Below are 18746 nucleotides of genomic sequence, written 5' to 3'. Positions count from 1 at the left end.
CATTCAAACCAGTTGGACAGATAACTGCAGAAACAATGTGATAATTTGATCCTTTCTTCAGCTCCAGGTTTTGTCTGATTCTGTGTTTCAGCTTTGATATTCAAGGCTGTTGGTATGACCTCACTAACTGGCAGGACCACATCTCTCTCTCTCTCTCTCTCTCTCTCTCTCCCCCTCTCTCTTGCTCTTCCTTTCCCTCCCTCTCTCCTTCCAGCATCTAAATGTGGTGGAGTTTGAATAAAGCTTCTTTCTGCTCTCCTACACAGGCAGGAGTGAGAGGCCCCTGGAGTCGCTGGCACTGGGAGCTTTGGAGCATCAACGGTACGTTTTCCACTCATCATCATCGGAGCCACTAATAAGGAATACTGTGAATGGGGTTTTAGAGGATACTCTGATTCTTCTTCATCCTCTGCTTGGGGACAGGTATTGATTCAGGTACTCAGATGTCAAAACAAAAGGTAACTTGTGGAAATTTCTTTTTCAATATCGAACAGTTCTGTTCTATGGGAAGTTAACTGGTGAATGATAAGCTATTTCCTTGAGGTCTGTGAGGTCGGTGCCTGAGCTTTCCTAAGACGATTTTTAGTGAGTTGTTAGAGGAATCAGCTTCTGTTTTCAGTTTGATTTGATGGTTTAATTTCACAGCAGTTTAAAACCTTATTGGGGAAATTATAGGCAATATCTATGTTGTTTTCAAATGTGGTTAAAATAGGTGTTTTAAGAGCAGGAAGTTGTTTGAATTAATTGTTGAATGTGGAAATAAATCTTATATCTGTACGGTCAGTTTGGATTCTGGATGGCTCCTCTGGATGGAGGGTAGCCTGTATGAAACTCTGTCACATTAGTGATAAATCAAAGTTACTCAGTGTCTGAATTGTGTGTTTGTATGAGGTAACTGAGGAGCATGTTGCCAGCTTTTTTCAATAATCAGAGCTTTTTTCCTATTTATTGGTCAATTTGACCAAGAGCAATGTGTACTCATGACAAAAACAGAATTATCCAGTGATTAGAAAGAAAAGGAAAAGGATGAAGTAAAATTTGAAAAACGTGACCTTATATATTTTAGTTTTTCATATTTTCATGACTGTCTCATGACTGTTCCCATTCATCCTACAACCCCTTAAATGGTAGCAAAATGTAGTAGGCATACCAACACATGTAGAACTCAGGCATCATGAAATAAAATGCTAAAATGTGCAACATCGCTTGTTGACAGGTGACTTCACATTACACACTACAGTCTCAGCATTGAACCATATGGACCGGCCTCTCTCACAAGCTCTAACATGTAGCTACATTGTCCATGTTGGTGCTGCATCCTGAGTTCTTGGAGGTTGCAAATGGTTGAAGAGGAAACACATTTATTCTGAGTGGAGAAGCTGCACAGCTCAAAGCAGTGTTTGATTTTTGGGAAAACAATTGGAAACTTCTGTTAAGTGAGTGACATTGCGTTACTATGGTAACACTAGGCTGTGTGAGGGCACGTTGTGAATTATAATTATCTCAGGTGTCAAACATGAAAAAACGCATGAAAAATCACATTGAAGTGACTAATGTGCACATGATCTGTCTCTGATCTGACACCGCTGAGTACGAGGACATGTACTAATACACCTATAAGCACCTGTGAATATGAATATATGTTTTCCCCCTCCATCCACACCCGACTGTACAAGAGTCTGTGTGTGTTCTCAAACACAGGCCTTACAGTGTGTGTCAATACTGACATATGTACACACACACGCGCGCTTTCTTTACCAGGGGGCATCGGACGTGCGCTCCCACACATCCCCATCGTGATCTATGAGTGTGGGTCTGTGTTTCTGGGTGTGTGTGCGTATCAATGTCCACTCTGTTCTGCTGCTGAGGGACTCTGGAGGGTTGGAGGAGAGTGGGTGGAGTGGGTGGGGGAGGAGGGGGGGGGGTGAAGGTGGTGAGCCTCTCCTGGATGCCCAGCCGTGTGTTTACCTTGGCAGGGCTGCACCCCACCCCCACCCCCCACCCCCCAAGACCCAGCGCCTGTCCGTTGCTGGAACAGACTTAGCCTTATTGCCCTCCACCTCAGCTGGGAGCGGAACATACCACAGCGGCTGAACGGGGGAGCAGCGACCATCCCACCGACTGAATGGGCACACTGTGGAGAGGGGGGGGGGCTGATTGGCTTGACCTGCCCTGGCGTGGCGGCTTGCTCACGAATGCTGGTGCACATTATGAAATGGCCACAGTTTAAATGATGCATTAAAGTGAGGCCGGGGATCTGCTCAATAATTGGATAGAAAGTAGTGAGAAGGTTTTGGTTGGCTTGGTTGAGAGGAACAGGGGGAAGGGGTTTGCTGGCATTTTCTGTGTTTCTGTATTGTGAGAGTCTGAGTAGAGTTTTATTGCTGTCTGTCCATTTCTGAGAGGCCTATGGAAAAACACAGATATATGCATAACCTTTACATTTACACAGGTAAAAGTGAATAAAACACTCTTTTTTTTGCAGAATGAGTACCTTAGCAGGCTGAGAAACAGTGGCTCTGGTTGAATTGTTCCTCTGACCACACCCACTTCAATGATGATTGTGGTTTGGGTGTGGTGTGAGATGGGGTCAGGTGAACCGTTAAATCGGGGAAGGTCAACAAAAGCACGACTGTCCAGCTGGTGATCATTAATGGAGATGGATTCATTTTGCACCAACTTTAAACATTCATCCAAAAGGAAGTGGTCTATAACACCCGGGTGGAAAAAGCTGGGAATAAACCCAATAAAATAGATAAAGCCGAAAGGCCAAAAGTCAAGAATCTCTCCCAAAATACTAAAAATAACAAAACATATCTGAGTTGCAACCTGTCATGACTGAGCATCACAGACTGATAACAAGAGAATAACAATGTGTGATTATTCCAGAGTGGATTTCTCCATTTGTCTACACATAGTGTGAGGTATTTTGTGTTTCCGCCCAGCAGTCACTCTCAGGCAAATCTTAGACAGCAGGGCAAATATTAGTCCTACTGTACTGTGTGTGGAACTCTGAGAATGCCTGCAGCCCACACACTCATACACAGACACACACTCATACAGTTTGTAATACACACAGACATGAATGAGTCTACACATAGTTATCATGCATTTCTATAGTGTAAATCCAAGTTGATATCAGCTTATATTCTTAATATCAGTTTCTCAGTCATCTGTAATGCACAATCAACTGCACTTCCTGTATATACATATACTGTAGCTTGGTTTATTGATTGATCAGGTGATTGATGTGTTTTACCACCAAGTTGTCAACCTTGGTTCAGCCAGTATAAACACCTGGTGACCACGAGCTTCAGGTTTATGGGCTGTAAATGTCTCTGTGTGGCTGTGGGGAATGAACCGTGAGCTTTTTTCTACAGCAGGAGTCTTATAACGCAGCACAATGGATGTTCAGTGAAGACTGGCACGTTTGAGTGGTCTGCATCACAACTGTGAAAAGTGGAGAGAAATGAAGCAATGTGGTAATCAGAGTTTGACTGATGTGGAGTTGTGATACTGAGACACATGTGTGTGGATGGAAACTGCCAGTTGATGATCATAAATGATGTAGTTGTGTTATGATAGTGAAGAGAAACTACAGTATCGCAGCATTTAGCTATTATATATGACGTTAATACCTTACTTCCTCCTGTCCTAACTAACTTGTATTTGGTATTAATATTTAATCCATGCATCATTATTTGGCATTATTATTTAGCATTTGGCAATCAACTAAAGTATTGTACAAAATATGTCAAGTTTGACCTCATGACGCTGCTAAAAGAAAAGTAATGCACAATGCCCACACTACGGATAAAGTACTAAATTGTTATTGCTACATAGCTAACGTTAGCATTAACAGCTGAGGAAACTTCAATTCAGCATCAAACTTCATTCCTTTACGAAGAGGATGGAGCTGTCTCCAGCTCCATCACATCTTTTGCTGCTGAAGTGACCTGGGGTGTCTCATCTCTTTCTAGCGACTCACTTTTGCCTCCAATCTGCCCTGAAGACATAGCGCTACTCAAAAGGAACATTAAAAAACATTAAAAAAGTCCTAAAAACATGTCGGCTAGGTTAATCCTCCAGTCAGTGCCCCTGACCAAAGGCACTGGCTCATAATCTGGAGTTGGTCCCCGGGCGCTGCACCGCGGCTGCCCACTGCTCCTCAGGGATGGGTTAAATGCAGAGAAAAAATTTCACTGTACTAGCTGTATATGTGACTAATAAAGTACCTTTACCTTTACCTTTACCTTTAAAACCTCTTGTCTTTAAACACAACTATGGCTAAAGCTAAATCAAGTCAAAACTCTCAAATAAAAGTGTCAGGTGACAAGTCAACGTCCCTTAGGTACCCAGCTAACATGTCAAAAAGGGCAAAGACATTTTAATTTCATCACACTTCTTTACCCTATCATATGCCCTGATTGATTTATATATGCTCTATTATAATTACAAATATATGTATTCGTATTTGTACAGTTGTACAAATGTATTCGATATCCCTTCACATAAAGGACTTTGTATAGACAAAGAGACAAAGACACACATGTTCACACTCAAATAGGCAGAAACACAGACAAACAGAAAACACTTAAAGTACAGTTAGTAAGCTGTGGGAAAAAGAGCCTCACTCCAAAGTTCATATTCTTAATGGAAAAGCATTTAAGATGAATGAATCATACCTTTCCCATTCTGTGCCTGAACTTATTTTAGCACCAAAGACATTTCCTGTGCTCAGAGACAGAGGGGGCTTTCATTCCCCCGTCAGCATGCATGGTATTTCCAAATGATAGCAGGGGCTCATGACGTTTCTGTTTCCACTTGGCTAAAGAGAGTGACGTAATGAGCAAATGCACTGTATATCCTGGATAACATGGCATATGAATGTAGGTGTACAGGAGTTTGGAAAAAAACACAGTGGCATACAGAGATGGAGGAAATTACAATGAATAAACCACTCATTCACTCTAACACTTACTTCACTGTTCATTTCTAGTAAAGAGACGTTAGAGAGTTTGTACAGTTTTACTTTAGTTATTTAACACCCACTGTTTATATATGACTGTGGTCAGTTTAGCCTACTGATAATAAATAGCTTATAGTAATAACTTTCTGTAGCTTCAAGCTTGGCCTGTTTATTCTATCATTAACGATGGAAATCAAACTTGACAACTTCTATTGTTGTGTATTTTCCAGGTAACGATGACCCCCTTGCTTCTACTGTGTGTGTCCTTGCCCTTCATCACGGCAACAATATCATTTGACGATCATGATGGTGAGTTTTGCAAAATTACATGATGAGCGCTCGTTGCATGAGATTTTTCTTAACCTAAGTTTTTTCTTCATTGTTGTTGTGGTTTACCTTTAAAGTGTCAAAAGCCACTAATGAGCTGTAGGAACGGTAGGTGTTCTCACAGGAATGAAAAATGAGATGTAATCCTTTTCAAAAAATTCAATTACATCCATCACACCTTTGTGCTCCCTGGTGCAGCTCTCATCCAAACTACTACTCAAAGACTGAAAGTATAAATTATGAACATATCTAACTTAATTGCCCTCCACACATTATGGCTCTTACATTTGCGGAAATTAAAAACCTGTCTCCAAAACATCTGGGAACTGTGACTACGTGAAGATAATGAGAGACTTATCTTAACCTATACCACATTCATGTCAATCAGTCCTGTAATTTCAGCCAGGTGTAACCCACTATCTGTTTAAAAGTAATTCAATATTCTTAGCTTTTGCCTTATAGAGTTTGTTATTTTCCCCTCAACAAGCAGCAATGCAGGGTACTGAAGATACAATATAATAGATAATATATTACATAGGCCTCAATTCTTAAGCCATGTAAAAACAATAGAAACACACACAAGAAAAGCAACAAAAGGACAAAGGGGGGGCTTAAAAGCAAGTGTATAAAAATAGGTTTGAAGGAGTTGTGCTGGCCTCATCTTCTTGGGCAGGCATCCTGGATTTTCACCTTTAGATTTAAGAATCAGTTTTGAACTAACTACTGTAACTAACTGCTCCTGCCTTGTCTGGTACTTTTGCCATAAGTGCAGTATCACAAAGTCCATGAAGTCCTGCAAAAGCCCATTTCCACTTCTATTGGCCATGTCACAGCCAATAACTCAGAAGAATATAACAGCAGCATATCTGTACTAAACATTATGTTGTATCTCCATTAACAATTACAAATTCTTACAAATCAATGTCTTGTCCTCAGACATGGATGGCACACTGCGTGTCAGCATCCCTATGGAGATGCCTCTCCGTCCTCTCCTGGGAAGCAAGGTAGTGATACCGTGTTACTTCCAGGACAACACCGTCAATGACCCCGGAGCCCCAACGATTGCCCCGCTCTCCCACCGCATCAAATGGTCCTATGTCACCAAGGAGAAAGCCTCCACCATCCTGGTGGCCTCAGAAGGAAAGGTTCAGGTAGAGACGGAGTATTTGGACAGAGTGACCATGGTCAACTACCCCCTGGTGCCCACTGATGCCACCTTGGAGATAACTGAGCTGAGGTCCAAAGATTCTGGCTCCTACCGCTGTGAGGTGATGCACGGCATTGAGGATAACTACGACTCCGTGGAGGTCCAGGTTCAGGGTATGGCACAGAACTATTGCTGACAAGTTTCATTTACTACAAAATAAAACAACTAAGTTTTTATCATTTGAATGTTTTCAACTATGTCTTGTAGAAAATTCCAATTTGTTTCCTAATTAAAGCAATGCCAATCAATGACGAGTTTTCTACGTTCTGCCCAATCCATAATATACTGTAACACAGTCATTGAGGTGGAAACTCCTAGCAGGATCTTCTGAAAGTTCATCCAATCACTCAACTGGATGCAGAATTAAACCTCTCACCTTTCTGATTGTTTTTGGTTAGAAGTTAAAAACATAACCACAAAATGCAAAGTTGTGAGAATTTTGGTAAAGTGAAAGCTACTTCATCACATCCTCTTGTGCTTCTCTGTATCTCACAGGTATTGTGTTCCACTACCGAGCCATCTCCACCCGCTACACCCTGACATTTGAGAAGGCCAAGGCTGCTTGCATCCAGAACAGTGCCACCATTGCCACTCCAGCCCAGCTGCAGGCTGCCTACGACGACGGATACCACCAGTGTGATGCTGGTTGGCTCTCTGATCAAACTGTGAGGTAGAGTTCATCCATCCACCATGTTCAACCTCCAAACTGCTTCTTTACATAGAGTCATAGTGGACAGGACTCCATCAAAGAAATTCACACTCACCTCCTTCACCTTCTTCTCAAGGTACCCCATCCATGAGCCCCGTGAGCGTTGCTACGGCGACAAAGAGAACTTCCCAGGCGTGAGAACCTATGGAGTGAGAGATGTCAACGAGACCTACGATGTCTACTGTTTTGCTGAGAAAATGCCAGGTACACCCGAGGGGAGCAGCAAAGGCTACCTGACCCACATGACCTCTTTACACTGCAACACCTCTGTTTCCTGTTGTGTAAAAGTCTTCGTCTCCCTCCCCCCTCCTCTCAGGCAGAGTCTTCTACTCCATGTCTGTGGAGAAGTTTTCTTTCTATGAAGCTGGAGATCAGTGCGCCAAACTCGGCGCCCGGCTTGCTACCACTGGAGAGCTGTACCTGGCCTGGAAGGGCGGCATGGATGTGTGTAACGCCGGCTGGCTGGCGGACAGGAGCGTGCGCTACCCTATTAACATCGCCAGGCCTCAGTGTGGAGGAGGGCTTCTGGGAGTGAGAACCGTCTACCTGCACACCAACCAGACAGGATACCCCTACCCAGACTCTCGCTATGATGCCATCTGCTTCCGAGGTAAATCCTTCATTGGAGTTTGTGATAAAAGATTAGAAAATTATTCATTGAAAGGGAAGGGGGTTTTAACTTAAGGGGAAAATTTAATTTCAAAATCCAGAATATACGCACAACAAGACAGAGCTTTTGTTTTCCTATCTGTGGAATTAAACTATGGAACAGTTTGAATGTCCAAACATAATCCAGTTCAAAAAGAAGTACAAAGAAATTATTTTCAATATGTACAGGAATGAGGGTGTTTGACAACCACAAGGTGCTTATTATTATTTATTTGGGTATTTACCCACTTAGTTTATTTGTTGCTCTGTTGGTGTTATCTTCAGTTTGTCTTTGTATGTGTTTGTATATGTCTTTATATGACTATATATTAGAGAGATAAAGATTAGTGATAATATATTAGAATAAATCCAGCTAGATAAACTCATGAATTAACTTACTGTATAGTTTATAATGACAAGAAAGCTTATCTATCTATAAAACAGCTGTTTAGTGATGATGTACTGACTAATAAGACTGTAACATGTGTGACTCATACTCTCTGGTTTCCTCAGCTGGTGAGGATGAAGATGTTGTCCCTGCTAGAACCACCCCTTTCCCTGACATCATCCGCATGACGCCTGCCCCTGGGGCATTCCCAGGCCTCACAGCCTCACCCGGGGGTGAAGAGATCAGGGGTGGAGAGGTGGCCACCCTCTCCCCGCTGCCCGTCCCACCCAGCGTGACAGACACATACACTAAAGTGACTCCTGTTGTACGAGAGCCTGGGCTTGATTTGACAGGCATAGATGCTGCCATGGCTCCCACAGGTAAGAAGTGGAGGATTTTATATTTGATTGAAACAAAATCATTTGGGATGTGTAATTCTTTTACACTTTGAGAACAAATTTTAGTGCAGTGCAGTAAAAGGACAGAACTGCAAAAAGCCCAGCTGGCTGTGTTGGTAAAGCAGCTACAGTTAATTCTTTTGCAGGTTTCTGCCTTTTGGGAATCTGCTTAGAAAGCCTAACTGAAAAGGGAAAAAAACAGCATCAGGAAGTTGAAATTGCTGGAATACTACCACATCCACAAGTCCTCTCACACATGCTCATGGCTTGTTTAACTCTTACTGTCCTTGGCCATACTGATGGTGCTTTACCACTGGGCAGAAAATAAATGACTTCAATGTGTTCAAACTGAATATATCACAATCTGCATCAGGAAAGGGCATAAGAAGGAAACAAAATCAGAATGAACCAATAAAGTTTAGCTTAAAAAAATCACTGTAAAAACACCTTTTTCCTTCCCACCCTCTTTTCCCAGGTTTGGTGTTCCATTACCGACCCATCACCGGCCGGTACACCCTGACCTTCGTAGAGGCTCAGCAGGCTTGCCAAAGCATTGGGGCAGTCATCGCCAGCCCCCAGCAGCTGCAGGCCGCCTTTGAGAAAGGTCTGCACCAATGTGACGCCGGGTGGCTGCGTGACCAGTCTGTCAGGTCAGGATAGTCTCATCTACATGTACAAATGGCAGCGAATAATATCTAGAACACTGGGTGGAGAAGGTTTCATTTTTCGTATCAAAGCTATAGTCCCTGAGGGGGTATACAGTACAGCAAATCTAAGCCTTAATGTGCTTTATCTTCATCTTTTCTCATGATCAGGTATCCAATTGTGTCACCCAGAGATAACTGTGCAGGTAACCTGCCATACCTTCCAGGAGTCAGGTCCTATGGCCTAAGGCCAGCCAGCGAACAATATGATGTATTCTGTTATGTGGAACGTCTGCAAGGTGAGGAGCATGAACCTTCTCACACCCTGAATAACATGATTTTAAATTCATATGTCCTGTCAACTTGCATTTAAATCGATGGGTAACACTTTACTTGAATAGGTATTCATAAGATTGACATAACAGCTGTCATAACCATGACATAAACCATGACATAAATGACATGACATGTCATAACCATCAATGAATACTTATGACAGCTGTCGTTAAGTGTCATTCGGTAAGTTATGTCACTTTTAATGCAAAGTTGACATTGTTTGAGATGTTTTTGTTCTGACAACTTGACATAAAGACAATTTAAACTGTCATAGCAGACCTAATGGACAAACTTTAAAAATTATGTCAAGTTCTCATAACAAGGACATCTCAAACAATGTCAACTTTACATCAAAAGTGACATAACTTACCGAATGACACTTAACGACAGCTGTCATAAGTATTCATTGATGTTTATGACAGCTGTTATGTCATGGTTATGACAGTTTTATGTCAATCTTATGAATACCTATTCAAGTGAAGTGTTACCAATCGATGTGTATGTGCTGTATGAGTACTGTATATGTACTGCTCTGAGCTTCTATGAATGCTCATGTACTGTATGTTCTCAGGTGAGGTCTTCTTCACCAGTGACTACGACAGCTTCTCTTATGAGGAGGCTGTGCAGCACTGTCAGAAACTGAACACCACCCTGGCCACCACTGGGCAGCTGTATGCCGCCTGGAACCAAGGATTTGACAAGTGCCGTCCAGGCTGGCTGACGGACCGCAGTGTCCGCTACCCCATCACAACCCCCAGGTCTCACTGTGGAGGGGGTCAGGTGGGCGTTCACATCATCTACGCCTTCCCCAACCAGACCGGATTCCCAGACGAACACTCACGCTACGATGCATACTGCTTCAAAGGTAGGACATTATTCAGTTAAGGTGCATTCAAGGCTTTAATGCTTTTCATACTTTCAGGTATAGCTACAGTTAAATCAGTTACATACAATTCAAGAGATTCTCAACAATATTAGGTATTTCTGCTAGGGGAAAGATTACAGATGAACTTTAATAGTACTATCCACAATCATAGTGTTAAACAAGGCTGCTGAGATACATCAGACAAATGTCAGCAAAAACTGCACGTAATGAAATGTAAAACTCTATTTTGAAATGCCATGTTATTATCAGAGTCTGTTTGAACTAATCAGTCATTTTGTCAATTGTCAATTGATTTTTTCAGCTGGAATCCCACTTGTCCACTCTGAAAATGAAACCAGTGTGGATCTGACAGAAGTGACTGTGGACGTTATCAACAAGACAACAGTGACAATCGATCATGTTGTTCCCCCTGGTAAGATAGCTGCGTGGAATCTGTCTGTCTTGTTATTATTTTGGATGTCCAGCTGTAATATCCCCTGGTTCTATATATATACGAGTGTGAAACCAGCAGTGAGTTGTTAAATATTACATGTTGCGTTTTGTTTGTTTTCAGTTCAACCTACTGTTGTCTACAATGAAACTGAGACCAGTGTAAATATCACTGAAATAGAGGAGTTCATCAACAAGACAACCATCACAATTCACCATGTTCCTCCTCCTGGTAAGAAACAGCTGTCTGAATGAAAACTGTCCTAGTCTGTTTTCCTTGTTAACATCTTACAATCATCAGCAAGGGTGTTTGCCCAGTGGCCATGATAATATTATTAATCAGACTTTCTAATGTCATAGTCTTGAAGTTATTATTGTACAAGTCACACTTGGCTTCCATAAAAGGCTTCACTTGATTTGTTTTAAAAAAGAAAAAGTAATTAATCAACATCTTAGTAACAAACTTGATGGAACAAAGACCAAGCTGCCCCTAATGTTTGCTAATTTCTCTGATTTAAAATTCATCCTGTTCATAGCTATAAACTTTAAAGGTTAAACTGGGGAAAAAAAGTCAATTTTGGCAGATATTAAAGTAAACTCAAATGCAAAGGGGACAAATGGGCCATTCCTACTTTCAAATCATAGACTAATAGTTTGAAAATTATCCAAAAACATTTGGGATAATGCAAGTACACAGCTCACATGTAAAGCTAGTCATTTCTAGACTTTTAATGCAGAAAAGTTACTTATTTTACCTTTAACACTGATAAATCCAGCTATTTACAACCTATAAACTATCAATTTAAAGGTTGGGCCAAAGGTTCCTCTCAAACTAAACACAATATTTCATTTTGCTAAATAAGACTGAACAAATTTCAGTGTCTGATGTTTTCACCTTCTCAGTCTTTCCCCCAGTGCAACCCACTCCAACACCAGCCCCCGTGGATGTGTCAGGCTCGGGTTCAGCCGATCATTCAGCCAGTGGGGACTTGTCAGGAGAGTCTAGCACCTCCAGTGGTGATGCCTCTGGTTCCAGTGCCAGTGGAGACGCCTCTGGTTCAGGACTGGAGGAGATCACCTTCAGTGGACGCACAGACGTCCTCTCAGGAGAGGGGTCTGCCTCTGGAGCCCCCCAGGAGGCCGAAGGGGGCAGCGCCGACATCTCTGGGTCTGGAGAACTGGGTAGTGTTTCTGGGTCCGGGGAGGAGATTCATGGAGGACATTCTGGCTTTGGGGTATCAGGATCAGGATCAGCATCAGCATCAGGATCGGGTTTTGCAAGTGGAAGTGGAGACATCAGTGGTAGTGGAGAATTCATGATCATCATGGTGGATGGGAAGATGGTGGAGGTGCCAAAAACCCACAGGGAACCTCACGAGCAGCTGTTGGACAAGGAAGGCATCGAGACAATCGAATCAAGTGCATCAGGACACATGTCTGGGTCTGGATCAGGATCAGGATCAGGCTCCGGTGAATTTTCCGGCATCTCTTTTATCGACCAGAGCGGCTTTGACCTGACGGTGCAGCCGTCCGGCGAGCAGGAGGTGTCTGGGTATCGTCCGTTTGGATCAGGGTTCCATAGCGGCTTCCCCAGCGGCTTCCCATCTGGTGTATCAGGCAGCGGTTCTGCCTCCGGAGACTCTTTCCAGCAACGCGGCGATGTCATCTTCGTAACAGACGAGGAGATGATTGAGGTGACCGTACCGTCCCAGGAGACCCACCCTCAGCAGGGCCGTGGGGTGGTGGAGGTCAGCGGGGCAGGAAGCGGCTCGGGGCTCCACCGTGAGTTCAGCGGCACCTTAGAGCAAAGCTTACACATCTCAGGCAGCGGAGAAGCCACCGTGGAGAGGCTCTCAGTCGCCCTGCCACCTGGATCTACCATGACTTACTCAGAGTACATCAAGAGTCTTGGACTCGGTGAGGAAGAACAAGAAGGTCACACCATCGTGGTGACTCCGGACACGGCCTACAGCAGCCCGACCACAACACCGTCAATGTCCTTAGCAACCCCCGCTGTCGTGGAGGAGCCGGACGTAGCAGAGAGTATGTGGTTTGATTTTTCTATTCCTCCATTATCCTACTGCATCATGCACTTATAATAACCTGGACGACCTGTTCAAACTAAAGTTTCTCTGTTGTTAGTCTCTGCAGATCCTTGTAGTCCAAACCCCTGTGGTTCTGGGTCCTGCTCTGTGCAGGGAGAGCTCGCCGTGTGTCAGTGCCCCAACGGCTTCACTGGTGAAGACTGCTTGACACGTGAGTCACTCAACTACAACGGCATTGGCACACGTAACTGCAAAACGAGTTGACAGGTGATACACTGCAGATATTGTACCATATACCTAACTGTGTGTGCTTTGTTGTGTATATTTGCTGTGCAGCGGTGCAGGGCTGCGGTGAAGGCTGGTTGGAGTTCATGGGCAACTGCTACCTTCACTTTGCGGAGAGATACACCTGGGCTGACGCTGAGCAGCGCTGTCAGGAGGTCAACGCTCACCTGGTCAGCATCAGCTCCCAGGAGGAGCAGAACTTTGTCAACTGTGAGTAACTAATGGAAAATTAGAGATCTGCACTGATGCCTGATATTGTTCTAGTACTTGTGATGGAAATCTCAAAGCTGAAGAGGTTTTAATTCTTTTTAGTATTTTGAAGCTACAGTTACCATTATTATTATGTACAGGGAGCATGGTAAAATGTGTCATTATCATTATCAGTCCTTTCCTGCCCATGAGGACAGGCCCAGAGTGGCCAATCGGGAGGTTCAGGAAAATTCCCTGTGGGCCACTGAACTATTGGGTCATAAATAGACAATCATTATTTGCTATGCCGTTCACATTCTACAGCTGTAACATCACAGAGCAGCTTTTGGACAGAAATTAATCAGATGGATCGCTGCTGCTGAGAGGACATTTTATAACCTCTTATCTATAAAATGCAAGAAGAACCAAAGCTCTTATCAAATTACACTCACTTCCACCAACTTACATAAAAATAGCTCATTTGAATATGAGACCACTATGATGCTTCCTGACTGGCCCTCCTCTGTAAATTCTGTTCATCATCATCTCTCAACTCTCACCGTTAGAACAGAGCCACACCCACCCAAGATTACACACCCACCTGCTGACAAACTGTATCTGCGACAGTTCGTCTTATTGTCTGAGTTTAGCTTGAGAAAAGAAGCCTAATGTCGAGTAAAGATGTTTCTTCTTCTGTAAGATTTAGATGATTGATGTTTGATTTTGATCATGAAAACTAATGTTACCATTATATCAAAAACACTACATTCGCCTTTTATAAATACATTGATTGTAGGTTGCAAATCCATCAAATAGTTGACTAAATTTCTGGCTATTACTTTTGACATTGCTATGGTGCATGTCTGCAGATACATGAGACATTGTGTCTTGGTTAGTTTGTCCATTTTTCTTCTTATCATTTTTTTTTTCAGTTACTGTATGTCATACATATTGAGAAAGTTGTCAGTTCCAAAGGCTAATTTAAAAAAAAGTCAATTACGGTAATATTTTTCAGCTTGAAGGCTGATTATGGGTGGGAGGTTGTTTAAAGATCCTGTCCTTGTTTAAGCTGTTTCAAAGCTAAGATCTCTTTCTCTCTGCACTACAGCCAATGGCCAGGACTACCAGTGGATTGGACTTAATGACAAAGATGTGCAGAATGAGTTCCGTTGGACAGACAGAAGTCCTTTGGTGAGTTCAGTTGGAGACTGATGGCCATTATCTCCTCAGCTGTGCACTAAACCTGCTGTCTTAGGTTCACTGCTTTTCTCTGCATCTACTGCTGAGTTTTGTTGTAATCTTGAAATGTATAATTGTCATTATATGTAATGCTCCCATCAGACCTTTGAGAACTGGAGGCCCAACCAGCCAGATAACTACTTTGACTCTGAGGAGGACTGTGTGGTGATGATCTGGCATGAGGGTGGACAGTGGAATGACGTACCCTGCAACTACCACCTTCCCTTCACCTGTAAGACCGGACCAGGTAGGTTTATTGGAATCGGAGGGTGTGTGCAGTTGGATTACTGAAAGCTTTACTGTACAGCAAACCAGTGTGGAAACTAAGTAAGGAGCTCATGGGACAAACATGAATCTCTATCAAGACAAATTCTGTAACCATCACTTGGCATTTCAGTTACATGCGGAGCCCCCCCAGAGGTGGAACATGGCCGGCCGATGGGCAACACCAGAGAGCTCTACCCCGTCAACTCTATAGTCCGCTACCAATGTGACGCAGGCTACGCACAGCGCCATCTGCCCGTCATACGCTGTATGCCAGATGGACAGTGGGGAGAGCCACAAGTGGAGTGTACAGAAGGTGAGCCTCCAAGGGAATCCATTTAGTAATCATGTCGGTATCTCAAAACAGCAGTATGTAGGCCAAAGTAAAAACAGCCAAAACTGAAGTGACCTCAGACCTTCAGTAATACTGCAGTATAAGTATGTGCTATCACTCTGAATGTAAAACTCACACTGTGAGGAATCCAGAAGACACTCTTCAAAAAAAGTTGGTAAACGTTTTTTCAGCCAATCATTTCTCCCCTTTAATAAAACCAATTGGTGTTGTATTTGAAATAGTTGGAAAGCCTGATTAGTCACATTTACAACGAGGCACAACTTGTAGGGATCGTGCATCCGTGGAATGAGCAACAAAGCTAAATGTTTGGGTAGCGCTTTCAATGATGAGAAGTTCTGTTTTGGGGATTTTGGCACATTTTTTGGGAGGCACTACCCACACGTTTAGCTGTGTTGCTCATTCCAGGAATGCACAAAGTTCGACTCTTGGACATTGTAGCTCAGTTCAAGATTGAAGATGATCTTTACTGTCATTCAGCCAAAACATCAGAGATGTAGAGCAGAGCCAAATTACAACACACTTTAGTGTTGGTGCTTTAAACCAAGACAAATACTGGTTGTATACCTTGTGTATCAGCCTCAGATTGGACACGACCACTGCAGAGCTAACATTTCGACACTTCACTGATGAAGAGCCCGTGGCAGCTCCTGAAATGAACTCTTTAGCCACACCACTCACTTTAGGGTGATTTGTAAGTCCGTTGGCCACTCGTGTTTACCTGATATCATCAGTATGCGTACCTTTTTCTCCTCCAGCCGGCGCCAACAGTACCAGGCTACACAAAAGATCCCTCAGGAGAAGATATAAAGGGGTGAGCAGCCAACGGGAACAGAGGAAGCTGCTCTGAGCAGGACTGAAAGGACATACAACAGAGAGCCACAGAAGGACCCCTCTTGTAAAGAAGCATGGACACCAATGCAAATGCCCGACCAAAAAGATAACATTCCCTCTCATGTATATACACATACTAAAGCACATTTAGACAGTGGTAGTGGACCTGACTGATGTTTTGGACCTTTGAGTGACACTCTGCACCTTCTGAAGGCAGGTTTTCTATGTATTTATAGCGTCTAATTTATAGCTGTGATCCAGAATTATCTCACATGCACAAGTTGACATTTTCTACAGTCAGTTGCCAGCACTGCACACAAAGTAATGTCAATTAAAAACCGTCAAACAGCAACATAAGAGTGACACACAAAGTCCAAAACAGTCCAAGAAGAGTGTTTTCGATTGCAGCTGGATTCTCTGAAGTCAAACACATTGGTACATAGACTTTTGCTATTTTTTAGGATGTTTTTCTAGATCCGTGTTTCATTGCATTTTTTATTTCTTTTATTCAGTCTCAGACTGTGCGCTTTAGACTGGTGAACAAACACACTTGCATTATCAGCAAAGACAATGATTCTCAAGCTTTTTGGTTGTGACTCTTTAAATGACAGCAATGAGTATGTTTCCACTTTCACCTATGGGGAGTGGTAAAGTTGGGTTTGACTTGAATTATCCTTTTTAGTCCTTTAGGCTTAAAGTGACTCGATGTTGCATAAAAGCACAAATCAGAGCAAAATGCAGAAGAAAATCAATGGTTTTTAACCATCTACCAGGAAAAGACTTGTCACAACCGTCAGGTTTGAGAACCACTGTGCAACAGCAGCACAACAGTGTCAGATATACTGAATCGATTGTGCTGTTCCCTTTGATGATGAATAGAAGTCCAAGTTCATGATGTGTTTAAAGTCACTGCAACAAACCTGGATTGAAATAGTCAGCACTCATGCACTTTTGGGAGTCTTTAGTTACATCTGTGCTCATCATATGAATCCAGTGCACCTTAAACAATATAATAAATAAATAAATGAATAAAAATAAGAATTAAAAAAATCCTCCTCTACAGCTGACAGTTAGTAAGTGAGATCTAGAGTATAACACTGACCAGGCCAGGAGAGGCCTGCAGGGCGGTGAAGAACTCCACCTCATCAACAACATTTAATGATGCAACAATCATCATGCGCATCCAGTTTCCAGGTGGGGGTTATACTTGTGACTCCTCAGTGATCTGTCAGCACTGTCCCATGTGGGATTCTGCTTTTTTCTGAGAGGAATGATGAACTTCTCATCTAAGGTATTCTCACAATTCTCTGAACGGCATGATCTGTTAATAACTTAGCAGACAATCTAATTGTTTAATTAATTCATCGTCAACCTGTTTTGTTTATTTGTTACTTTAATTAACTGTTAAGTTGCAGTTCTGAGTTTCCTATAAAATGGGCAACGGTCGCCTGTACAAGGAGACAAATGGATTTTTATTTTCCAGCCTTTTTTGTGGAGGTTTCAGGCTGTGTGTCATGTGACAGGGTCTTATCAACAGAGATGTATTTGAGAAAAAAAAAACATGATTGTAAGGAAAGGAAGCTGTGAAGGCTGTGGATTTTTTTTTATGATGGGGAAGGAAATGGAGGGGTTGAAGTGGAGGGGGAGTAGGTAATAAAATGTCGACCATGACCCTTTAAGGTCAAGATTAGCCTCAACACAGCAGATCATCAGACTTGTAGCAGAACTAACACTGGTCGTTTCACGGACACACACACAATCCAGCAAAGATACAACAAGATATCAAAGTCGATGAATGAGCATCACAAAGATTGCTGAAAGATTTGTATGTTTACAAGTAAATAGATTAATTAAAAGTCAAATTGCTGTAGTTTTTTGACACTCAACATTTGAGTGATCATGAGGGCAGTTGAAGGGAAAGCTCTATAACAGTGAGGGTCTCCATCAGTGGTTGTGATCAGGTGCTTCTTCAACAATCTGAGATATCTTTAAACCAAACCATATAACGCTGCACACAGACGACATGTCTGGTGTGACTTTGTTCAGATCCCGAATCCTGATGTGAACATACAGTAAACTTGTACTGTGCTGTACCAAATAAATCTTGGAATCATCTGTCTTGACTAGTTATTGACTCACACTCTGTTGCACTGGGACTCTTTGCATTCAATGAAAATTGCACTTCTCTCAGTTTCTTTACCTGCTGCAGTTAAATCTGAGGTGAACTCTCAGAGTCAGAGGAACAAACCTGCCATTTAGTTTGTTTTTACCTTCCTGTGGAGCCCAACTGTGAAAAAACACACCTTAAATAGCTCCTTCATGAGCCTCCACAGCGAATACCTTCATCACTGCAGTGGCTGCAAACAGATCTGCTGTGTGTGTGTGTGTGTGTTTGTGTATGGGTGTGTGTGTCAGGGAGAGTGGCCCCAAATATGTGGTTGCATGTTTATATGCATCTATGTGGTGTGTTTGTGCAGTCACACTGTACATACCTCTGCATGAATCTGATGTGTGAATCTGTGTATGTGTATGTGTGTGTTGTGTACTCATGTTTGGCCAGCAGGTGTAAATAGGATGTGTTTATAAAAGCTGTTGGC

The 18746-nt window shown here is 42.7% G+C and overlaps 1 protein-coding gene across 1 annotated transcript; it reads left to right on the top strand.

Moving 5' to 3' along the window:
- The first annotated feature begins 222 nt into the window (after nt 1–222).
- acanb (aggrecan b) lies at nt 223–18264 on the top strand. Its single transcript, XM_085778474.1, has 19 exons — nt 223–321; nt 5200–5278; nt 6233–6616; nt 6999–7173; nt 7289–7416; nt 7529–7822; nt 8374–8628; nt 9122–9296; nt 9462–9589; nt 10198–10491; nt 10814–10924; nt 11066–11173; nt 11845–12984; nt 13084–13197; nt 13323–13481; nt 14569–14651; nt 14802–14946; nt 15097–15279; nt 16074–18264. Exons 2-19 carry the CDS (start codon nt 5206–5208, stop codon nt 16163–16165), a joined length of 4041 nt encoding a protein of 1346 aa, XP_085634600.1. The 5' UTR covers nt 223–321; nt 5200–5205; the 3' UTR covers nt 16166–18264.
- The last annotated feature ends 482 nt before the right edge of the window (nt 18265–18746 follow it).

This window comes from Trachurus japonicus, chromosome 6 (genome assembly GCF_045865225.1).
Source record: "Trachurus japonicus isolate A0001 chromosome 6, Traja_1.0".
In the NCBI taxonomy this organism is placed as follows: Eukaryota; Metazoa; Chordata; class Actinopteri; order Carangiformes; family Carangidae; genus Trachurus; species Trachurus japonicus.
This window is presented reverse-complemented; position numbering and strand designations above follow the sequence as displayed.